Here is a 25,712-nt window from a genome sequence, read left to right on the forward strand (position 1 = left end):
TTAGACTGCTCTTCCTTGTCCCTAACTGAGGGGCAGGAAATAGAGCTGGGAGTGGAAGGCAAGTGGATGCGGAAATTGAATTGAGTTGGGTGCAAGAAGATGAGGCTGTTATCCACCAGGTTAGGTAGATTTATTTGTTTATAGTGTTATTAAACATGGATAAAAATCATCTTTTGCAGGTGTAAAAGTTTAATTTCTGCAAAAAGCCTCACTTCAGTTTCTTTGCATGTGTGGATACTGAACATACCTAATGAGTAGAGAAATGTGGAGACAGATTTCTGATGTTCAGGGAGAGTTTTCCAGCACTAGAAAATGACATCAACTAAGTTTCTACCTCATCTCGATATTGTATGCCTGGGAATCTTTCTAATCTTATTTGGACAAAACAGAAATATATTAAGATATGTTTTATGTCCCCATTGTGATTGAGATCCTGCAAAAACACCAGCACAATCTAAAGGGCATTTCACAATCCTTGGACACACACTACCAAATCCCCACTGTTGACTACTCTTCTGTCTTACACATCTAGAACATCAGCTTGAGCTACCACATGAAAATTAGTGTGTTTTGCAATAGAATCATTTATTTTTCTATTTGCTTGAAGTAATTTTTACTTTCTTTCTTGGTTTATCAGACCTCTGATTGATCAAGTACTTATCAATTTACTTTCATGTCTTATTATAATCCCTAAAGTCTTTGGGATATTTGTAGCTCTGTTTTTATAAAAATAAAAGATACATAGAGCCTATAATCCTAGCTACTGAGGAGGCTGAGAACTGTGGATCGTGGTTCAGCGTCAGCCCTGGCACTAAAGACCTTGAGACTCCTACCTCCCATTAAGTACCAGAAAAAAACAGAAGCGGTACTGGGGCTCAAGAAGTAGAGTGGTAGCTCTGAGCTGAAGAGCTCAGGGACAATGCCCAGGCTCAGAGTTCAAGCTCCTTGAATGAAAAAATATCAGAAATACTTTTGATTTCATTTTTTCAGCTTCTTGAGATCTGGTTATTAGCATATGATCTTCTGATAGAATATATATTCTTCAGCTAGAGGAACAGGTCATGAAGAGAATTTTTTCTAGTCAGTATGTCAGCTGCACTTCACAAGATGTTACAAATGCAGTCAACCAAAGGATAGAATCCTTTCTGGAACAAAGAGGTGGAGGTCTAAATAGTAATATCGGTAGGAAACTCTATGAGATTCTTATCCAGTTAACTTCCTGAAAGCCAGAAGGATGGCTCAAGTGGTAGAGTACCCTTCTTAATAGAGAAAGCTAAGGGAGAGCACCCAGGCCATAAGAGGAAGCCCAATAGTACCTGCACATAAACACAGTAAGAAAGAGAAAGAAGGAAGTCCACCTCCCTAGCAGAGAAAATCACAGGGTTGTTGTGAATGGATGGAAAGAGATATTCCAAGAATGGCACCCAAAAGGAAGCAAATGTAAATGTACTCCTAGCTGGCAAAGAAAACTTGAAAGTATTACAACATGAAAGTCATTTCATTTGGCTAAAGGCACTGCAATTATTAACAACAAAATCCTACTAAGACTCGATGCACCCAATTTGGCGCAACAGACAGTGCTGAACATAAATGAGTAGATGGATCCCAACCATGTTGGATCCTTTCCAAAGAATCCGCAAGAAACCAGATTCAACTGAAGGCCAAGAGCCAAAGGCAGCACATATCTGCAGAATATTCCACACAACAGTCCCAGAATAAGTATCATCCCAGCAACCCCCAAGCTTTCTCCAAAGGAAATAATATTTAAAGCCTAGAGGCAGCATTATTCTTTTTCCCTTTCCCTTCCTCTAATACCTCCTCTACAGTAATTATTCAAAGAGATTTCTTGGCAGAGTATAAAGGAAGTCTTAACAATTACATATAAGAAAAGTCAATATACTATTTCCTATCATACTATGGTGGGATTCAACTGGAAATAGCAAGATAAACTGCAGAAAATATTGAAATAGATAGAAATCGAACCAAACACTGTGAATGGTTAATGGGTTATTAAAGAAAGAAAGAAGGGATTTGTAATCAAGTCTACAAAAACCATTAGAGAGCCTGACTATGACGTTTGGTTTCATCCTATAGGGACACCTCATCTTATACCACAACCAAACTTGACGAAACAAACAACAATGAAGGGTAAGGTCTAAATATACATATACTCTCATCTATGTGCATCTATGCATAATTAAATGTAGGTAAGTACAGTCACACATTAAGGATAGTGTCTGAAATGAAAGTGATTAGGATTACAGAACTTTATTTTAGGTATTGATGACACTGCAGGGCCTTTGATATTTTTCTAAGATTCTTGGGCTGTAATATCTGTAGATCACTTTCTAAAATCTTAGGTGTTTTCAAGAAGAAATATCAAGAATTCTTTTTGTCCTAATTTAGTGTGGTGGCCAAAAGAAATTTAGTGTTTTGTTGTAAGATTCAGCAGGTTAAACATTCTGGTGACTCCGTTGTTTCTAGTTAGAGGATAAGACAAGTTAAAGGTGGTCTCTCTGTCTGTTTGTCTGTCTGTGTGTCTGTCTCTGTGTGTGTCTGTTTGTCTCTCTCTCTCTCTCTCTCTCTCTCTCTCTCTCTCTCTCTCTCTCTCTCTCTTTCTCACACACTGTATCTCTCTGTCTCCATCTCTCTCTGTCTGTCTGTCTCTCTCTGTCTCTCTGTTTCTCTCTCTCTCTCTCTGTCTCTCTCTCTATGAATGAGTAAAGGCTGATCATTAGGGGCTTTTTAATTTGTTATGTATTTTCCTAAAATGCTTTACTGATAAGGTGCGTTTTTGGCCCCAATCAAAAATTTGCCCAATTATGTGATGGATGTCTATCTCAAGCGATGATGATGATGATGATGAAAAGACCAGCAAATCTCTTCACGCCCATGTTCATCCTTGATGTGTCTCATTCCATTGCTGTGAGAAGGAGGCTGGCTAAAATAGAAAGACTTACCTAGGTTTTCAGATGTTCATGGGAGACGTGACAGCTAAAAAAGCTCCCTCATAGCATTTGTGATTCACTTAGTGAATGAGAAGTCTTTTACCATCAAGTCAGGGTTGGAATTTTATGTGAAAGGCAAATATTACTAAATAGCCAAAGCATGTCTGTGTGTTAGTTTCCACATATATTCTGTAGTTTAAGGTGAATAACTCATGAACTACCAATCCTATTATGAATCAGAGAGGATGGACAGACAGAGGAAGCAAGGAGGGGAGAGAGGAAGCAGAAATGTAGATGGTTAATCAGCTCAATTTCCTTCATAGCAAGGGAAACGGAACATCAGGAAACCCACAAAAACAGTGTAAACAGTGCTTTAGGGTCATAGGAAAAGAACTCCTTGTGAATCTTGCATAAGTTTTTATTTAGCACAGGTAATCATTTCATTGGAGAGAGAGGCCTCATTTCTAGGAAATACCCCCTTACATATGTAGTATATGTAGAGTTCGTTTTCTGGGTATTATAGCAATTTGGGAAGAAAAAGTCTCTTTAGGAACTTCCATAGTATTTGACTGTGCATAATTTAATGGTTCATGTTGATAATGAGGAGCAGAATACACATACATTGACAGATGAGAGCCATTTGTTGTCAGATACTCAAATGTAGACAGATTTGTGTAGAAAGCTGTACAGAGACTAAGTATCATGTTTGTGGGAACCCTTTGGAAGGTCAGGGAAGTGAAATTTTTCTGTGCCATTCCGTGTTTTCACAAATTGGATAAAGAATTGAGGCTCCTGTAAGGAGAGGGAATTCTCAATGTCCTGGTGAACAATGAAGTGTTCTCTGTTTCTGGCCTGCCACCCATTGGTCCAATCTGAGAGTAAGTCAGTAAAGACATCTACGATTACTGAAGGTAATGAGGGAATAGAAGGAACAGAGGAAGCAGAATATTAGCTATGATCTCAGGTTGAGTTCCCTTGAAGAGTATTGTATTGAAATTCATACAAGATGTCAAGAGGTACTATGGTAGGGGTACTGGGAAAAATTCTTCTACCTTGCATGAAACCGGTCCATATTTAATTTCCTGAACAGATTCAACTGTATTTCTGTGGTAACATGAAAATACTGCTTTTCATTTGGTTCTGGTCTCTTTGTTCACACCAGAGTACCAGAGCAAAGAGCTAGAGGGAACAGAGGAGCTGGAGATGGAGCTGTAGCTCAAGTGGCAGAACCTGTTCCTAGGATGAACGCAGTTATGGTTTTAGTACCCAGCCTGCAGAAAAAGTTTGATTTCCTCTACAGTTTCCAACTGAATTTTCTGTGTCTTTTTTTTTTTTACTTACATTTTAGGGATGACACAACCTTAACCGCCATTGCGGTTTGTGACTCGAGCATTAACATTTGGTGAGTTATCTGTCATCTGAATGTAAATTCATTTGTGGTGTGAGTTTAGTACACAGTCTATATGACAGCTGATCGTTGTCTTCATTATTCCTCCTCCTGTATTGAAACTAAATAGAAAATGACAGCATCTGGCAGCAGATACTTGGTCATGGTCTACTGTGAATTCAAACATAGCAACCGTATCTTTATTTACCTATTCTCTACCTTATTTACTTATTGCCTACATGCAACTTTTACTGAGCCAATGGAGGTAAGAATCACAGTCAGGCACAGTGAGGTGGTCTCCGTGTTTCTGAGGTGAAAGAGCTGGTGGGCCTCTTTCATTCTCCAGAAATCTGATACTTGGACAGGCCCACTGACAGTTATGATGAGAGTCCAGCTTCTAGGCTCTTGTTCCTTGTCCTTTGGTGAGAAGCAGTTAAGAATACAGCCAAGTATGTGAAAAGAAGGAGGGAGAAGAGCAGACTTAGAAAGCTGAAAATCAGATTGTATAGTGGATTGATTTCTTCTGAAGTGAGTTACATGTACAAATGAACTAACGCATACCAATAAACAGTGTGTTAGGTTTACTAAAAGAGAAAAATTATTTGACCATGCATAAAAGCTTTCTTTTGTAGAGGTAAAAATATAAGTTCCTGCAAAACAAATTTCCTTTCTAGGGAAAAAAATGGAAATACCTTGTTCCTTTAGCTAAATGTGTAAAGGTTTCAATTTCTACAAATTTGTCAGTGTTAGATTAACTTACTACCTTGAGTAAAAAAGTAAAACTATGATTGCACATTGTATTTGACTGTATATAATTGAATTCTCTTTAGCTTCGATAAGAATGACCCAACAGAATTTGGGACAGAAGAATTCAAGCAAAGGTCAGATATCTATAAATAGAAAAACATACATAAATATATATGTTATGAAACAGACTGATCATTTCTGGGTAGTTTCCAAATATTGTCAGTGTACCTTCTGTCTGTCATATTACTCCTTTTCATTTTGATGAGTAAATGAGAAATGAGTTGCACAAAATGTTTTGCTATTTTAGGGAGCAGTGAAGGAAAACTCCTAAACCCCCCACTCACATTGCCAGTGTATAAGATCCTGCTACAACTGGTTGTGTTCCTTTGGTCTGGTGGCAATGACATAAAATCCTTTGCATTTATTTTGTGCTATAACAGTTTCTTCACAGGTGAAGAAATACAAGTGTCAGATCAAAGTGACTACAAGTTTGTTCGGGCCTTTCCATATTGTATTGGCTATGTCCAGTTCTTTGATGGGTATACTCTTTCTCTATATCTATTCTTTTCATTGTGAACTTCATGCCAACTTTTCAAAACTGTGGTTCTAAGGTTTGTGACACTGTGAATACTTTATGGACACCATTTATATTGTATAGACAGATGACTCCATGGTGTTATGACAAGCTCCTTACTGCTCACACCTGTGAATACAGGGTTTGTGAATAAATTTATGTTTGCAATGAAAGAGCTAGGAGACTAAGAGAGAGAGTGTGTGTGTCCACATGTGTGCTTTAGGTAAAGGGGCTCCAAATCAGGTTTCCAGGATTAATCTGTTTTCTTGCTTATCATTGGGCCTCTGCTTCTTGATCCACACATGAAGTGCACCCTTTTGTTGATTCCGTGGAGATGTACTTCTGCAGAAAGGAATACCCTGGATGGCTTTCTATTGCTATCCTGTCATATTTTCCCCATCTGTAAACCAAAGGTCTGCACATCTATCTAAAATTCTGTTGAAAGGGAAGGGTCATTGATCAGGCAAGCCTAGGCATGAAGGATCAACATGCCATGATCATGGGAGTAGCAAGGACAGTGCTCTGAGTTCTGACCTCAGGAAAAGAAGGGTTGACAGAGACAGAAGACCTAGACACATAGTACATTTGACAGACCACCTGTGTAGAAAAACAAGGCCACAGTTTTCTAACCGAGTAGTGTTAGAACATTGTATCATTTCCTCCCACATTTTCCCACTTAATTTTTATATGTTTTGATATGTCCACAACAAGAACAGCAACTTAACAACTGTTATTATTCCTTCAAATGAAGACATAAGTAGTGTGCGAACTGATTTTTTTTTTTTTGGTCGTGACAAGGTATAGAGGGGTTACACTTACATTCGTCAGGTAATAGGAAGATTACTTGTCACAAACTGATTCCTCTTTTTCATACTTTTTCCCATTTCTTTTCCCCACCCCCTCCCAATCATCTTGTCTTCCCTCCTTTCCTTTCCTATTTCAAATAACCGAATAAGAACATATACAATATACCAGATAATAAAGTCAGATACAGTCCCAATAGGAAATTAACCATAAAGAGGAAAAAGGAAAAGAGAAATAACATAATACCTTAAAAACAACAATCACACAAAATAAAGCTCTTGGTTCCATTTTTTTAAAGTTCCTTTCATTTAGTGTAAATTGAGTTTTTTGTCATCAAGTGATAAATCAGAATTGGACAGTGGTGACTTTTCAGGATACAGAGGACTACCTATGAATATCATATGTAATCCAGATGTGTTTTGAAACTAAGCAGGATATGAAGAGCAGATCAAAAGAGAGTGGTTCATGGGGTGCTGTGATGTCAAGAACTAGCACCTAGAATCCCTAGGTGCCTGTCAGCTACTCACAATGAGCCAAGGTCGCAGGGAATCCTTTTCTGAAACAAAAAGGTACTCTCATTTGTCTGTAGTTCCCAGGAGGTAAGACACTGATAAAACACCAGCACAATGCAAGGGACATTTCACAATCCCTCTACCCACACTGGCAACGCCTTATCTCTGACTACTATTCCATCTTACACATCTGGAATATCAGCTTTACTACCATATCAAAGTTAGTGTGTTTTGCAATAGTATCAATTTTTTCCCATTTCCTTTAAGTAAGTTAAACTTTCTTTCTTGGTTTATCAGTCCTCTGATTGATCAATTACTTATCAGTTAACTTTCATATCTAATATAATCTCTAATACCTTTAGTATTTTTGTAGCTCTATGTCCTTAAATAAGATACACTGCTGCTGTCATTCTGGCCACTCAGCAGGCAGAGATCTGAGGATCACAGTTCAAAACCAGCCCTGGCTTGTGAGACTCTGTGAGTCTCTTACCTCCAATTAACCACTAGCAAAACCATAAGTGGTGCTGTGACTCTAGGGACAGGGTAGTAGTAGTCTTGAGCTGAAGAGCTCACGGAAAGAGCCGAGGCCTAGTGTTGAAGCCCCATGAATTGAAAAAAGTAAGATACACTTTTGATTTCAATTTTGTTTTTTGATTTCTTCAGACTAGGTTAGTAGCTCAGCATCTGATCTTCTGATAGAATATATATTCTTCAGGTAAAAGATGAAATGTTTTCACGTGTCTTCTAAACAAATTTGGACTGTAGTAAACTTTGGTGTTTTTTGATTGATATTTTTTGTCTAACTGATCTTTCCTTACTAGCAATGGATAGAATGCATCTAATGTCATTCAAGTGTATGTCTCCTTGAAGATTTCATGCTGTTGGTTTTATAGAAGAGCAGTTTCCTGCCCTATATACCTATATTGTTACAATGACTATTCATGGTTGTTGTTTTTTTGTCGGTCCTGGGGCTTGAACTCAAGGCCTGGGCAATGTGCTTGGACTTTCTCAAGGCTAGAGCTCTTCCACTTGAACCATAACTCCATTTCTGGCTTTTTTCTATGTACATGGTACAGAGGAATTGAAACCGAGTCTTTCTGCATGCTTGGCCAGCACTCTACCACTAGGCTAACCTCCCTTCCCCCCTTTTAATACACTTATTTGAAATAGAGAAGAGGAGGGGAAAAACAAGATGGGGTTTCTATTTTTGTTAGTTTTATATATTTTAACCTGAGTTCTCCATAAAGAAAGTCTAGAGACAAGAACTTATGACTAATTTCCTTCTTTGGGAATAACACCTCAGAAAAGCAGAAATCAGGAGATATCTATGCTGCCATGGTTGTTTATTGGATATAGTTCACAAAATTTCCTGCCAGTCTTGATACTTTTCCACTGTTTACTGCGCTTTTCTTTTAACTGTGTAACACGAATTTTCTGTCATTGCTTACATTTGATTGTTTTCCAGAAATAAATTCCTCCATTCCATACTCACTCATGAAATGCGTGTTTAGTGGGCAGTGTATCATTGAGTCAAGGTTAAATTCATTATATTTAAACCATTAAAACCATTGGCATCTTTCATTAAAGAGAATAGTCCGTATCACCCAAATTCTGCTTGATCATAAGGGACATATTGCTCACATTTCTTTTTCTTTACTGTATCCTTGTTTCTTTCCTCCTTTGTTGTTTGGAGAAAGTGTAGAGAAAGTTTTATTCTCTTCTTCTTTGTGTATCTGGCCTATCAATTTACTCTTTACTACTGGCAGTAGTTAACTTAATGAGCAACAGGAAGCATATGGTTAAAAGACTTAATAATCAGTAAAATCTGTGTGGGTGCAGTATTTACACTCTAACTTTCCAAGTGATACATGCCTTCATGTGCATATATGGTAATACTAAGAAACTGTTGTTAAGTGAGGGACAGTTCCACTATTAGTAATCATTAACAACATACTTTCATTCGAATCAAACTGATGACCTAGCTTCATTTATCTACTGATTTTAATTACTTATATGTATACTGAAGTATGAGGTATCAGTGTTATAGCAGTAGAGAAAATTGATCACTTCATGTATAAAGTAGGTAGCTATTTGACTGAAAATGTATAGTATAGTTGTGCCTTATGACGAGACTTTCTTATCCTGGAAGAAGTGTCTGTAGAATGTTATGTGGGATCTAGCATTGAAATGTGAGTTTAAATCTAGGAGGACTCTCTGAATATATATATATATATATATATATATACATATACATATATATATCCACACATATTTCTAAAGGCAGCATGAAGGAAAGAAATGTATTTGTGCGTACACCAACAGATGTCAAAATGTGAAATAAGAAGTATGGGAAGCAACTAAGACACAGGCATGACAGCCCAGCTACTGAGAGACAAATGCACATCTTTCTTCCTTCTTTATAACAACTAGGGTAAGAGAGGAACAGGTCATGAGGAGAATTTCTTCTAGTCATTATATCAGCTACACTTCAACCAAAGGATAGAATCCTTTCTGGAACAAAGCAGTGGCATTCTAAATAGGAATATCGGCAGGAAACCCGGCAGTTTACTTCCCGAAAGCAAGAAGTATGGCTCAAGTGGTAGAGTATTCATCTTAATAGAGAAAGCTAAAGTAGAACACCCAGGCCCTAAGAGGAAACCCAATAGTACCTGCAGAGAAACATAATAAGAAAGAGAAAGAAGGAAGTCCACGTCCCTAACAGAGACAGTCACATGCTTGATGTGAATGGATGGAAAGAGATATTCCAAGAATGGCACCCAAAAGGAAGCAAATGTAAATGTACTCCTATCTGGCAAAGAAAACTTGAAAGTATTACAACATGAAAGTCATTTCATTTTGCTAAAGACACTGTAATGATTAACAACAAAAAGGCAACTAATCCTCAATGCACCCAATTTGACACAACAGACATCGCTGAACAGAAATGAGTTGATGGATCCCAACCATGTTAGATCCTTTCCAAAGAATCCGCAAGAAACCAGATTTAACTGAAGACCCAGAGCCAAAGGTAGCACATATCTGCAGAATATTCCATCCAGCAGTCCCAGAATAAGTATCGTCCAGGCAACCCCAAGCTTTCCCCAAAGGAAATAATATTTAGAGCATAGAGGCAGCATTATTCTCTTTTTTCCTTTTCCTTTCTCTAATACTCCTCCGTAGTAATTATTCAAAGAGGTTTCTTGGCAGAGTCTAAAGGAAGTCTTAACAGGACATATAAGAAAAGATAATATTACCATGTGCTATCATACTATGGTGGAATTCAACTAGAAATAGACATGGAAGTAAACAATAGAAAAAATTAAAATATATAGAAATGGAACAAAAATCTGAATGTTTAATGGCTTATGGAAGAAAGAAAGGAGGGACATGTAATCAAATGTAGAAAATCATTGGAGCCTCTGACTATATATTTTGGTTTCATTCTTTAGTGATATTTTATCTGATACCTCAACTGAACTTGACAAAGGAACCAACAATGAAGGGTAAGGTCCGAATAAACATACAATGTCACCCATGTGTATTTATGCATATATACATGTATGTAAGTACAGTCATCCATGAAAGGACAGTCACAGAAAAGAAAGTAATTGAGATTAGGGACCTGTAAGTATAGATGACAATTGAAGGTCTTTGATATTTTTCTAATTTACTTTGGCCATAATATCAGTAGTTCCTTTCTAAAACGTTAGCTACTTTTAAGAAGAAATACCAAGAATGTTTCTTGTTCCTAATCTATTTTAATGGCCAAAAACAATTTAATGTTTTGCTGTAAGATTTAGCAGGTTAAGAAACTTCTTTCTATTGAATTTGTTTTCTCTAGCTAGAGGATGAAACAACTTAGATGTGTTCTCTCCCTCTCCCTCTCTCTCTTCCTCCCTCTCTCCCTCCCTCTGTTCCTCCAGAATGAATGAGTAAAGGCTGGTCATTACTGGGTTTTAATTTGATAGGTATTATCCAAAAATGCCTTACCTCTAAGTTCACGTTCAGGCCTAAACAAAAATTTACACAGTTATGTGCTGGATGTCTATTTCAAGAGATGGTGATATAAAGACCAGAGAATCTTTTCATGCCATATTCATCCCTGATGTGTCTCCTTCAATTGCTGTGGGAAGGAGACTGGTTAAAATATAATGACTAGGATATCAGATGTTCATGGGAGACGTGACAGCTGAAGACACCTCCCTCATACCATTTGTGATTTATTTAGGGGATGAGAAGGCTTTTACCATCAAGTAAGGGTTAGAATTTTATATGAATGTGAAATACTACTAAATAGTAAAAGCATGTCTGTGCGATCATTCCAACATATATTCTGGATATTAATGTGAATAACTCATGAAATACAAATCCTTTTTATCACTCAGAGAGGCTGGATGGATAGAGAACAATAGTGCCAGCATGGAGGGAAGAGAGAAAGCAGAAATGTAGGTGGTAGATCAGCTTGATTAATTCCATAGCAAGGGAAATGGAAGATAAGGAAACCCATAAAAACAGTGCTACCAGTGGTTTAGGAAAAGAATTTGTCAGTCTTGCATAAGTGGTTGTTTAGCACAGGTGAACATTTCATTGAAGTGAGAGGCCATATTTTTAGGAAAACACACGAAATACCCCCTTGCATATACAGTATATGTAGAGTTAGTTTTCAGGCAGTTATAGCTATTTGGGGAGAAAAAGTAGGTTTTGAAATTCTCACAGTATTTGACTGTGTGCAATTTAATTATTGATGTTGATAATAACTAGCAGGATGCACATGGATGCACACAAGACAGCCCTAAGTGGTCAGATACCCAAATGTCGACAGACTTGTGTAGAAAGCTGTACAGAGACTAAGCACCATGTTTGTGGGAACCATTTGGAAGGTCAGGGAAGTGCAATTTTTTGTGCCATTCTTTCTTTTTGCAAATTGGGTGAAGGATTGAGACTCCAGAAGGAGAGGGAGTTCTCACTGTCCTGGTTAGCAGTGGAGAGTTCTCTGCTTCTGGCCTGCCACCCATTGGTACTCTCGGCAAGTAAGTCAGTAAAGACATCCACGATTGTTGAAAATAAGAAGGGAATAGGAGGAAGAGAGGAAGCAGAATATTGACTGTGACCTCTGGGTTGAGCGCCCTTGAATTGCATTGCATTGAAAGTCATACAAGATGGCATTAGGTACTGTGGTAGGGGGAACAATTCTTCTATCTTGTGTGAAAACTTTACTTTTCTAAGTTCCATATTTAAGTTCCTGAAGAGATTCAAATCCATTCTACTGTAAAATGGAAATACTGCTTTTCATTTAAGTACAGGTCTCCTACTTCACACCATAGTACCAGAGCAAATAGCTAGAGGGAACAGAAGAGCTGGAGATGGCGATGTAGCTCAAGTGGCAGAGCATGTTCCTCAGATGAACACAGTTATGGTTTTAGTACACAGCCTTGTAGAAACAGTTTGATTTCTTCTAAATGTTCCAACTGATTTTCTGTGGCTGATTTTCTATTATTTTATTTTTTAGAGATGATACAGCATTAACTGCCATTGCAGTTTGTGACCCAAGCATTAACATTTGGTGAGTTGAATTTTCTGTCATCTGAGTGTAAATTCACTTCTAGGGTGAGGTTAGTACCCAATCTATATAACAGCTGATCAGTGTCCTCATGTATTCCTTCTCTTGTATTGAAACTAAATTGAAAATGATAGCGTCAGGCAGCAGAGACTTGGTCATGGTATACTGTGAAGTAAAACATAGTAACCGTATCCTTATTTACCTATTCTCTACCTTATTTACCTATTTCCTACATGCAACTTGTACTGAGACAATGGAGGAGAGAATCCCAGTCAGGAACAATGAGGTGGTCTCAGTGTTTCTGAGGGGAAAATGTTGGTGGGCCTCTTTCCTTCTCTAGAAATCTGGTACTTAGTAGACAGGCTCATTTTCAGGTCTGATGAGAGTCCAGCTTTTAGGCTGCAGTTTCTTGTCTTTTGGTGAGAAGCAGTTAAGAAATCAGCCAAGTTAGTGAAAGGAAGGAGAGAGAAGAGCAGACTTAGAAAGCTGAAAATCAGATTGTATAATGGATTGAGTTCTTCCGAAGTGAGTTGCATGTACAATTAAACTACATGATACCAATAATCAGTGTGTTAGGTTTAGTAAGAGAGAAAAATTCTTTGACCGTGCATAAAAGCTTTCTTTTGAAGTGATAAATATGTAAATGTTTCCATTTCTACAAATTTGTTAGTGTTAGGTTAACTTAGTACCTTAAGTAAAAAAGTAAAACTATGATTGCACTTGGTAGTGGCTGTATATAATTTAATGCTCTTTAGCTTGGATAAAAATGATCCAGGAGAATTTGGGACAGAAGAATTCAAACAAAGGTCAGATATAGACATATAGATCAACGTGTATAAGTATATGTTAGGAAACATATTGATCATTTCTGGGAAATTTCCAAGTATTGTCAGTGTATCTTCTGTCTGTCATATTATTCCTTTTTCATTTTGATGAATAAATGAGAAATGAGTTGCACAAAAGTGTTTTGCTATTGTAGGGAGCAGTGTATTAGGTTTACTAAGAGAGAAAAATTCTTTGACCATGCATAAAAGATTTCTTTTGAAATGATAAAATGCAACTCCCCTACGCCAAATTAAATTCCTTTGTTCATTTAGCTAAATATGTAAAAGTTTTGATTTCTACAAATTTGTTAGTCTTAGATTAACTTACTACACTGAGTGAAAACGTAAAACTATGATTGCACCTGATATTTGATTATCTATAATTTAATTCTCTTTAGCTTGGATAAAAATGACCCACCAGATCTTGGGACGGAAGAATTCAAGCAAAGGTCAGATATCTACAAGAAGATAAACATACATAAATATAAATGATATGAAACAGATTGATCATTTCTGGGTAGTTTCCAAATATTGTCGGTGTACCTTCTGTCTGTCAGATTGCTCCTTTTCCATTTTGATGAGTAAATGAGAAATGAGTTGCATAAAAGTGTTTTGCTATTGTAGGGAGCAGTGAAGGGAAACGCCTAAAACCCCCCACATTGCCAGTGTATGAGATCCTACTGCAACTGGTTGTGTTCCTTTGGTCTGATGGCAAAGACACAGAATCCTATGCATTTATTTCCTGCCATAACAATTTCTTCACAGGTGAAGAAATACAAGTGTCAGATCGAAGTGGCTACATGTTTGTTCGGTCCTTTCCATATTCTGTTGGCTATGTCCAGTTCTTTGATGACTATAGACTTTCTGTAGGCCTAGACCTTAAATTATACATATTATTTTCATTGTGCATTAATGCCAACTTTTCAAAACTGTGGTTGTAAGGTTTGTGACAGTGTGAGTACTTTATGGGCACCATTTCTATTGGATAGACAGATGGCTCCACAGCATTATGTCAAGCTCCTTACTGCTCACATCTGTGAATACAGGGTTTGTGAATAAATTTATGTTTACAATGAAAGAGGTAGGAGACAGAGAGAGAGAGATCGATCATGTCCACACGTGTGTGGCAGAGTCGCAATACTCTGATACTATGGCTTCAAGTCAGGGCTCCAGGAATATTTTACTTTCTTGTTTATCACTGAATCTCTTCTTCCTCATTCACACATGCAATGCATTTTGCTCATTCAGTGGAGATGGACTTCTGCCAGAAGGAATACTCTGGATGGCGTCATATTGCTGTCCTCGGCTGTTCACCCCCACTGTAGACAGAATCATACCTGTGAACCCAAGTCTACACATCCATCTACCATTCTGGTGAAATCCTAAGGGGAAGTGTCATTGAACAGGCAAGCCTTAGGTAGGAGGGATCACCATGCCATCACCATAGGAGCTGCAAGGACAGGGCTCTGAATTCAGAGTTCAGTACTGGAGAGAAGTTTTGGCAGAGACAGAGGAGATAGAGGCATAGTACATTTGACAGAGCATCTGTGTAGCATGCACAAGCTATAGTTTTCTAACCTAATATTGTTATAAATACAACATTCCTTCCCACATTGTCCTACTTAGTTTTTATATGTTTCAATTTGTCCACAGCAAAGGCAGCAACTTAACCACGACTGTTGTTCATTCAAACGAAGACATCAGTACTGCGTGAGTTAATTTTTTTTTTATTTTGGGGATCATGTATAGAGTGCTTACACTTATTTTCCTCAGATAGTAGGTGAATTTCTTCTCACACATTGATAGCCCTGTTTATGTTTTCATCTCATTTCCCTTCCCCTACACCTTTCCAATCAACTTGCTTTATCCCCTCCCTCTCCTATTTCAAATAAACATATGTAATATTCCAGGTAACTTTTCAGATACAATAACAATATGAGATTAACAATTAAGGGGAAAAAGGAAAAGAGAAATAACATAGTACATTAAGAACAACTATCACCCAAGGTAAAGCTCTTGTTTCTGTATTCTAGAGTTTTTTTTCATTTATTGTAAGTTGATTCATTTTTCATCTAATTGATAAATCATTTTGGAAAATGATGGCTTTTCAGAGCACAGAGGACTGCCTGTTCATATCACACAAAATCATGACATGTTTTCAAACTAAGTAGAAAATGATAGAGCAGATCAAAAGACAGTGGTTCTTGGTGTGCTGTGAAGACAAATCCTAGCACCCAAAACCCGTAGATTAGCATTTCTCATTATAGGCCCTAATTGTCACCGTACCATGAACAAAGGAGTAGCAAGGACAGGGCTCTGGGGTGAGATCTCAGTAGTGGCAGGAGTGGCAGGGACAAAAATGGTACAGATGAAGCTCTGTTGGCAGCATTTTTGTGTTGCATTCACAAGACCTTAGTTTCCTAACTTAATGTTCTGGAAAAAAAATGCATGATTAATTCCCACATTTTCCCAGTTAATTATTGTGTGTTTTTAATATGTCCACAGTGAGGATAGTGGCTTAAGAGCTGTTATAGTTCATTCCAATGAAGACATCAGTAGTTGGTGAGTTGATTTTTTTTGTCATGTACGTTATCACTTACTCGTTTTGCACAATGATATCTTCAGGGTACACAAGCACTGCTTATTGATATTGAATGTAATCATGATGTGTTTTGAAACTCAATAGAAATGATAGAACCTGTCCAAAGACACTTGCTCATGGTGTGCTATGAAGGCAACTACTAGCACCCAAAATTCTTAGCTTATCACGGTGCCTGTCAGCTACTCCGAATGTGGCGAGGGACCTGGGAATCCTTTGCTGAAACCAAAAGGTAGGCCTAGCACCAGTAGCTAAGAGGTGATCCTTCCTTCTTTTGAATGCTTAAACCCTGAAAAGCCCACATTCATACTGAAGGGGATCCTTACTTCTAGACTGCTTTTTCTTATTCCTATCTGAAGAGCAGGAGCAGCAGCAGGGAATATTAGATGATAATTAGATGATATGTAAGTCTTGAGTTCTTCTGAAGTGAGTTGAACGTGAACAAGACATCATTATCTACTAGAGTAGGTAGATTTGTTGGGTTATGGTATACTTTTCTTTCTCCCTCTCTCTCACTTTTCTTTTTAATTTTTGTTTTTTTATTTTTTTGGTAATTCATTGGCTTGAACTGGGTGCTGTCCCTAAGTTCTTCAGCTCAGGGCTATTAGTGCTCTACCGCTTGTGCCACAGCGCCACCTTGGGTTTTCTGGTGGTAAATTGGACAAAAGAGTCATGGATTTTCATGGCTGGGTTGGCTTTGAACCATGGTGCTCAGATCTCAGCCCCTGAGAGATTTGTGGATCACTTTCTTTTCTAATACCATTGAAGCGTTGGAGAAAGACTCAGTCATGACAATATGCTTCAAGTACATTGTTAACATTAGTAACATATTCCTCTAGAAAACATGACGTTTCCAACTTGTGAGTCTGTAATTGATTGGACCAAAGGAGCAGATCCGATGTGCAGAAAAGTAAAAGAAACAAAAATAGAGGCTACCGAGTCTGCACAGAACTGCATGTATAAGATCAAGATCATGCATGCATCCCTGATAGTTCAGAGCCCTGTCATTGTGAAATTAGTGTCTACAATGGCACTGTGTCTTGCTCTGCCACCATGCAAGACTTGTTCTTATCCAAGTCTGTTACACACTGAAAAGGCTCGACCTCATGCCACACATAGTATTCGAGCAAGGTAGATATTTGTAATGATGGCAATAAAAAGTTGGCACAAGGAGTGGAGAACCTGGAACTTAACTAGGAAGAAAGAGGAAATTTGGACTGAGAAAACAGAGGGCCACTAGGGAGAAAACACAAAAAGCTAAGAGCACTGCTTTCACTTAGTTGTAAGTCACGAACATAAAGATTTTGTTCTATCTACTTGTCTCAGATTAAATTTTTCCCTTCCCCTAATACTCACACTTATTTGCATGGAAAAGTGGTTGATAAGTTTCAAAGTGATGGATTGACATGGGAATAAATGTTCAATAGAGGGACTACACAAAAGTTCCTTGCTCCAACAGTCACTCTGATGATTTCCCCAGCATGTGAATGGAGGACACTGAAGTTTTCAGATCAGAAATGAGTCTGTAGCTACTTTTTCTCATCTAACTGTAGTTACTTGGAAAAACTGGAGGTTTTGATTAGATGTGAGGAAGGTCATGGATAGTCGAAGAGCCCGCCTTCCCCTTAGTGATTTGAGGCCAAATTTCTTTGGTGGCTTGGTGAGTAATGTGGTTGTTTTCTCTTTTGGAGATGACCTTGCACCTGTCCTCCTTAATGACACACTGAACTAGAAACACACTCACTCCCAGAATGCCAGTCATGCTAACTGTCATTTTTGTGTCATCAAGTGTATTTCTTCATGGTCTGAAACTGTAAGGTTGCATTTATTTCAAATCAACATGAGAAGAGAACCAGTTATAGGGAAAAACAGTGCATGAATGTAGGACCTGCATCAGAATTTGACCCAGAATTTGAACTCCTCCGTATTCATGTGATATGTGACCATAGGTGTTTTTGTTACTTTAGCACAACTGCACATGATCCTTGTCCAGCACCTGATGATGGCAATGAGACAAAAAGGTAAGATATAAACCAAGACAAGTGTAGAGGTGGAAGTTTATGTTCATATTATATATATATATATGTACAGACACATGTACTCATAAGTATGCACATACACATGGCTGGAGCTGAGCACTTGGACACAAAGAAACACCAACACCATGAAAGGACTGGTGGCAGGCGTGATGCAGCACATGGCAGAAAGTAAAGATCCTGTGTTGGAACACCAGTGCTGCTAGGAAAATGAAAGAAGCATACATCAGGAAGGGTCAGCCTGTCACACATGCCTCTCACATGGCTGTGTGGTGAGTGGAAGTTGGATGTGATCTCATTTAGAAGCCTGCTTGGGAAGGCACTTATCTCAAGTCGTATCATTTTTATTCTAATTAAATGGTGACCCAATTCACTTATCTTCTGATTTTAGCTACTAATATGTATGGTGTCATATGAAGTAGCAATATGACATGAGCAGTGAAAATCGATTGGTTCATATGTAATCAGTTTTTTGACTGAAAGTTTATGCTAAAAGAATCCTTTGTGGAGCAAAGTCGAGGATCACACATAAGCTCTTCTTTAACCAGTCCTAGGTCATCTTGTGAGCCTGTCTGCCTAATTCCACATTATGGTGATAGTTTTATGAATATGACGATACTTTTTCTTCCTATGGCATTTTGTCATCAGAGTCATGTAGTTTGGTTTCTCTTCAGATTGTATAAATCTTTCACTTTTTAATAAAGATACTTTTATAATACTATTTTCTGAGGTCCTCATTGCTAGCCTATAAAGTCCTATTGTAGTAAAAATAAGAAGTTCAACAATACATCTTTCGGCATTTTGCTGCTGCTGTTAATCCATGGTCTCAAGGTACTCTGAGCTCTCCTGGAATGATCTTTCTTCTCCTGCGTTCAGTGTGCATTGATTACAGGCATGCAGAACTATAACCAGGTTGAAATCTTCTGTCTTCACAGGCCTGATATGATCAATTAGAATCATTTTCTAGAATAGATGACATGGTAGATTGCTACGTGCAAAGTTTAGAAGATCAGCTTGCTAGTTAAACATTAATTATAACTAACTTGACCCAAACTGACATGGTTTCTTTTGCATTCCTTTTTATTCTTTAGCAAAACTGAAGTAGAAACCAAAAGAGTACCTACAAGTGGATTACCATTTAAAATGTAAGATAGAAAGTACAGTGTGTGTGTGTGTGTGTGTGTGTGTGTGTAAAAAACAAACATGGAGATCACTGTATTGGCATCCAAGTGTCCATAGATTTCTTTTCAACACTTTTCTTAAAGTCTTCTCACAATTAAGATTTTTTAAAGAATTATTCTTTATTTTTCAAAGAATTTTATTTTGAAAAGGTATACAGACTTGTTTATTTGCCTCATATTCAGAACAAAAAGAGCAAGGGCCCCACCCACTGATGCTGGCTGAGATGGAAGTGTAGCATTCCTGCCATTCTTACTGGCCCACAGCAATGGGAGAAAAGCCTGCTGTCAGGAGCTATAGCTCCTTAGTGTTCTGAGGCAGGTAGTGGCATAGGCTTTCTCATGTTTTCTGGGGTTCCGTGTCTTCACACTTGGTTATTTTTAAATTAGCTGCACTGCTCCAGAAGCAATCAGAGGAACAATACTGGATCGAGTGTTGGGAGTCCTCATCCAATCCATCTGCTCATCTGATTCGGGTTCTACCAATCTATTTTATTGCTGTTCTTTTACTCTCAGAAGCACATATGAGTCTGGATCTAGTTTGGTAACTGCCCTCTAGAGGTCCACCTTCTGTAAGTTGGGAGGCATGTGCTTTAAGGTGACATTTTTAAGATAAGTGTCCTTCTGAGCCATGTGCTCTTTGGTGAAGGGAAATTCCTCTGGAGAAAGGCTGCAAGGTTCCCCTTCAGGATCCTGTCTTCTCCTTCTCCTGAATGTGAGGGAAAAACTTCTCTATCATTGTGAGTCAATACTGCAAGCAGCTGCTAAGGACATAACGGCTTCTCTCCATCTCCATTTGACGTATACTAACCTTCAGATCTCCCTTTTTGGCTCTTTTGAGATTTTCTTCCATGTGATCCAGCTGTTCTGTGATGCATTCTACAATTTCACACTTGCTTTCCAGAAGTTCAGGAGCAAATTTTGCATCCTCCAGGCCGGCTCCAGCCTTTCAATGAGCTCTGCAAGAGTTAGGACCACCTCCTCACTGAGTCTTGCCCTATGAAATCCAGTTCCTCTGTCATCTTCTCTGAAACCAGGAACCTCACCTCCCGCCATCCAACTCCTGCACTCCTGCACCAAGATTTTGTTTTTAACTTTAGACTCTAGATATATTTATGGCTATTTTCCCCATATATTTATATATCTTAGTTTACTCTAGAAGATGACAAAACAGCTTCCCCCCAGTAAAACCCTGTCCTAGGTAAATTTGCTTTACTTAGGTAGCAAGAGGATAACATTAAACATGGAAGCTTTAATTTGTGGCACTGAATGATGGCCTAAACAGGGCACCCTTCAGAAGGTACAATTAATGACCCACCTAGCTTTTCAGCAATACAAGCATGTTGAGGTCTTCCAGCCCATTTGCTTGACATTCGTGCTTTATGCCTTGAAGCTTCTTTGTAATGGCATGGAGTTCACACAGATCATTTGACTTTTTTTGCTCCCACAAAAATATCAACTCTTCTAGAATTCGTGGTTTCAAAGCTTGCATCATACAAAGCATAGTGACAATCTGTTTCAAGAAGCACTCCCCCAAAATGCTTGAAAGGATCAGTTATGGTAACACCAACATCTCCATCCAAAATTACTTTGCCTTCTTCAACAATGATGTAAGTTTTGTCTGCAATGAGACAAAAAAGGACAACCTTCTTCCTTTTCTTGCTTTATTCTGGTGTGGAGAATTTTTAAACTTCCATGTCATAGAAAATGTGACACACTTAAGCAACTTGCACTCTAGAGGCCATCTTGGCTGGGGTGGTCACAGGGACTGGAAGGGCTGGGAAGGGAGAAGGCCAGTGTCTAGACTTCAGAGCATTTTCCTCACTGAAGCGGGCATTACGATCTTTACAGACTATTCCTCTGTCTTTGGTTTGAGATAGGATATGTGTAGCAAGTCATTTAAGTGTCTAGCATGGGCAAGTTCTTGGGTCCAATCCCCATTACAATGCAAGAGAAAGACAATTGGACAAAGGGAAGACATAAAAGATGAAGACACAGAAGAAAAAGAGTAGGGGGAGAAAGTGGCAGGAAGAGGAGAAGAAGGGGGAGGAGGGCAGGGGGGAGTGATTTTCTTATTGAGGGAATCATCATTCCTACATTTGTCACTTAGATACTTCATGTGGACTCTCTCAGGGAGATTAAAGTTCTCTTAAGTTTTACAAAGCAGTAGTGATTTAATTATTTTATTTGGAGGTAATAGGATGTAGGAGGCTCCACTGTTTTCTGAAGACTCTTTAGCAGAAAACAATGAAACTAAAATCCTAGAAGTATTCATTATCCTGCCAGAGTGCTTCTGCTATGGTGCTTCTACCAAGTGAAGTGAGGGCCACAATTCTAATCCCAAGGATCGAGCTCCTGCCTCAACACTATGGTTTCTGAATCCTATCTGAGACAGAAGCTTCAAGATGATGCTGAAGAATGGATGAGATGAAGGAATCAGCAAACTGGGTGGATTGAGGGCATTTACACCTCCAAACTGCAGCTGATTGAAAAGACAAATCAATGTTGTCACTGACATTTGATTTGATTGTGAATGCCACAGCTCAAGTCTTGAGTCATCTCACTTTACAGTTAATGTATTTCATTAAAAAATTATCAAGAATCACTGGGTGCCATTAGCTGACCCCTGCAATCCTAGCTATTCAGGAGGCTGAGATTTGAGGACTGCAGTTCAAAGTCACCAAAGCACAAAACTCCAGGAGCCTCTAATTAATCATCAGAAAACTGGAAGTGCAGCTATGGCTCCAGGAGCATAGCACAAGCTTTGAGCTGAAGACTTCTGGGAGAGGAGCCAAGCCCTGAGTATAAGACTCTGGACCAACGCCCACCGCATTCTCCCCAAAAATCAAGTATCAAGCCAGGTGAAGGAAAAAGAAAGAAAGAAAAAAGACAGACAGAGAGAGACAGATAGAGACAGACAGAGAGATAGAGACAGAGAGATGGAGAAAGGGAGGGAAGAAGGAAGGATGGAAGGAAGGGAGTGAAACTAAGAAAGAAAGGAAATAAAAGAAAAAAATAAACAACTGGTCTGAGTGGGTGGTCTACTATTAGATTGCCTATCTAGCACACAGGAAACCCTAGGTTTGATTCCTAGGTACTACATGCACATAGAAAAACTCAGAAGTGCTGCTATAGTGGTAGGTTGTGGTAGAGGGATAGATTGCAACAGCTCAAGGACAGTGCCCACACCCTGAGTTCAAGACCAAGGACTAGAAGGACAAAACCAACTAAACAAAGCAAAACAGCCGAAAAACTCAATGTTCAGTGTTTCATCTCTGTGAAGACATATCAAGACTTTATAGGGCTGTGAGAGAAGCTCCATCAGGAATGATGAAGGAACTTGTGAAGGCCTGGGGCACCCACCTAACATAGAGACAACACTACCTGAGAGGGAAGAGCACTTGTAGGATTCTTAGCTTCACTGAACTTTCTGAAGTCACCTCTGCTTCCTGCCTACCACTACCTCATGCTGTTCCAAATGCGATTGTCTTTATGTAGCCACCCCAAGAAGAGTCTTATATCTAAACAAATGATAAATTCCAGGAGACAGGAGACTCACCTAAGAATTCTCCATGTGTGTGTTTTTATACATATACATATATATATATATTTATATATTGGCACTGCTTTGCTGAAATTATGGAATCATGTATACTATGTACCTCATGAATACTATACACCTGGTACTTTTTACCTCAGTCAAGGTAGACGACACAGATTCTGGGCAATGGCGTCTCATGCCTGTAATGGTCAGTACTGTTGAGATCTCATGAAGACCATGGTTCAAAGACAGCATAGGCAGGAAATGTATGAGATTGTGATTTCCATTTAACTTGCAAAAAGCTGAAAGTATGGCTCAAGTGGTAGAGTACCAGAATTGATTGAGAAACCTAAGGAAGAGCAACCAATCCCTAAGATGAAGCCCTAGTAGTTCCAGCACAAAAATATCCCCAAAAGAAGTTCACCTCCTTAGCAAAGACAAGTACAGGTTGAAGTGAAAGGATGGAAAAAGGTATTCCCAGAATGAGCTGAAAAGGAAGAATATGAAAATGTATTTCTATGTAACAAAGAAAACTTGAAAATAATACAAGATGAAAGTGACTTCATGTGGCTAAGATACTGCAATGATTAGCAACAAAAAGGCAGCTAAGCCTCAATGCACCCAATTTCACACAACAGACACCGCTGCACATAAATGAGGAGATGGATCCCAACCATGTTAGATCCTCTCCATAGAATCCACAACCGATTCAACCGATGACATATAGCCAATGGAAGCACATATCTGCCTATTATTCCACTCAACAGTCACAGAATAAGTATCATCCCAGCACTCCCCAAGCTTTCTCCAAAGGAAATATTTACAGCACAAAGGCAGAATTGTTCTTTTCTTCTCTATTACAATGTAATTATACAAATGGTTTTCTTTGTAGAGTATAAAGGAAGTCTTAATAGATACACATAAGAAATGATTGGGGGAGCTCTGTTTAGTCTTTTGAAGAAATGCCATACTGCTTTCCATAGTGGTTGAACGAATTTGAACTCCCACCAACAGTGGAGTAATGATCCCTCCTGTCCACATCCTCTCCAGCATCTGTTGTTATTAGATTTCTCAATCACGGCCATTCTAACTGGAGTGAGGTGGAACCTTAGAGTTGTTTTGATTTGCATTTCTTTTATGGCCAGAGATGTCGAGCATTTCTTCATGTGTCCATAGGCCATTCATATTTCTTCTTCAGAGAAGACTCTTACGTCTTTGGTTCGTCTGTTTACTAGATGGTTGTTTCTTTGTAGATTAGTTTTGAAATGATTCATTTTTTTGAGCTGTTGATACATTTTAGATATGAGGCCTTTGTCTGTTGCATGGTTAGTGAAGATCTTCTCCCACTCTGTAGGTTGTCTAGTGAATTTTCTAGCTATGTCCTTTGCCATACAGAAGCTCTGCAGTTTAACGCAGTCCTACTTATCTAGACATAGAGCTCCCCTATGATCCAGCAATTCCACTACTTGGCATCTACCCAATCGTCCAGAAACAAGGACATACTAAAGTCACTAGCACAACGATGTTCATTGCAGCACTAGTTACCATAGCAAAGAATGGAACCAACCCAGATGCCCCTCAGTTGATGAGTGGATCAACAAGATGTGGTATTTATACACAATGGAATTCTATGCTGCTGTCAGGAAGAACAACATCGCCCCATTTGGAAGGAAATGGAAACACTTAGGAAAAAATCATATTAAGTGAAGTAAGTCAGACTCAAAGGAACATAGGCTCTATGGTGTCCCTCATTTGTCATAATCAGTAGAAACCTTGAGCAGAGATATACAATAGAACAAAACCTAGATACATAAGCCCATGTTGTATGACACTAAATGAAAGGACCTCCAGGATATAGAAACAAAAGCCATATAATGAGTGATTGTTGTCCTTAATGTACTGTTATCTCTCATCTCTTTTGCCGTCCCTTGGTTATCTCATATTGTTACAGTATTTCACCTTGTTATCTGATATATTGTATATACGTATATTTGGTTATTTGAAAACAGATAGGGAAGGGGGGAAAACAAGATAATGTTCCGGGAGGAGGGGAGGGAAATGGGGACCAAGACATGAGAAAGGGTATCAATGTATGTGAAGTGATGCACCTTCAATCTGGTGAATATAATGTAACCCTTCCATTAATTACAAAAAATATATGGGAAAAAAGAAATGATTGTATTACTGCATGCATTCCAGTAGAAATAGACAGCTAGATAAACTACAGAATATATTGAAATACATAGAAGTAGAACAAAACATTTTTGAACGGTTGGTTGATGGTTATTGGAGAAATATGGGGGGATATGTAATCAAGTCTAGAAGATACCTGACAATGTGCTTTGTTTTCATCCTGTAGCGATATCTTGTCTGATACCACAACAAAACGTGATGAACTTAACAACAATGAAGGGTATGTTCTGAACATATATGCACCACTCACCTAGGTATACTTATAGATATTAACATGAATGTAGGTACAGACACACATGAAAGTATAGTCAAAGAAAGGAAAGTGATTTAGATTAGAGAACTTTCTTGGAAGTATTGATGACAATACAGGATTTTTGATATTTTTCTAAGATGCATTGGATGTAATATCTGCAGCTACCTTTCTAAAACCTTATCTGTCTTAAGAATAAATATCAAGAATTCTTCTTATTCCTAATCTATTGTAGTGGTGAAAGCCAATTCAGTGTTTTGATGGAAGCCCCAGCAGGGTAAGAAACTACTCTGCAGGTGCTCCATTATCTCCAGCTAGAGGATACAACACCAGCATTGATCCTCCTCCTCCTACACCACCACCTCCTCCTCCTCCTCCTCTTCCTCCTTCTTCTTCCTCTTTCTCTCTCTCTCTTTCCCTCCCTCCCTCCCTTCCTCCCTCCCTCCCCCCCTCTCTCCCCCTCCCTCCCTACCCCCTCTCTCTCTCCCTCCCTTCCTCCCTCCCTCCCTCCCCCCCTCTCTCTCTCCCTCCCTCCCTCCCTCCCCTCCCCTTTCAGAAT

General features: G+C 38.7%; 1 protein-coding gene and 2 pseudogenes across 1 annotated transcript in view; 1 reads left to right on the top strand and 2 right to left on the bottom strand.

Annotated features, from left to right (window-relative positions):
* LOC150064932 (phosphatidylinositol 3,4,5-trisphosphate 3-phosphatase TPTE2-like) overlaps nt 1-25,712 on the top strand; it is a 93,806-nt gene that overhangs the window by 25,137 nt on the left and 42,957 nt on the right. The window contains exons 13-22 of the mRNA XM_090329285.1: nt 2,095-2,148; nt 4,297-4,350; nt 5,166-5,216; nt 10,422-10,475; nt 12,482-12,535; nt 13,755-13,805; nt 15,010-15,066; nt 15,862-15,918; nt 17,923-17,976; nt 25,070-25,123. Of these exons, the coding sequence (XP_090185411.1) occupies nt 2,095-2,148; nt 4,297-4,350; nt 5,166-5,216; nt 10,422-10,475; nt 12,482-12,535; nt 13,755-13,805; nt 15,010-15,066; nt 15,862-15,918; nt 17,923-17,976; nt 25,070-25,123 (540 nt within the window). The remainder of the gene's footprint in view (nt 1-2,094; nt 2,149-4,296; nt 4,351-5,165; nt 5,217-10,421; nt 10,476-12,481; nt 12,536-13,754; nt 13,806-15,009; nt 15,067-15,861; nt 15,919-17,922; nt 17,977-25,069; nt 25,124-25,712) is intronic.
* On the bottom strand, nt 19,551-20,191 carry LOC150064933 (DNA replication complex GINS protein SLD5 pseudogene; annotated as a pseudogene).
* Nucleotides 20,447-20,866, bottom strand: LOC150064934 (destrin pseudogene; annotated as a pseudogene).

This window comes from Megascapheus bottae, chromosome 3 (genome assembly GCF_031878675.1).
Source record: "Megascapheus bottae isolate mThoBot1 chromosome 3, mThoBot2.hap1, whole genome shotgun sequence".
Classification (NCBI taxonomy): Eukaryota; Metazoa; Chordata; class Mammalia; order Rodentia; family Geomyidae; genus Megascapheus; species Megascapheus bottae.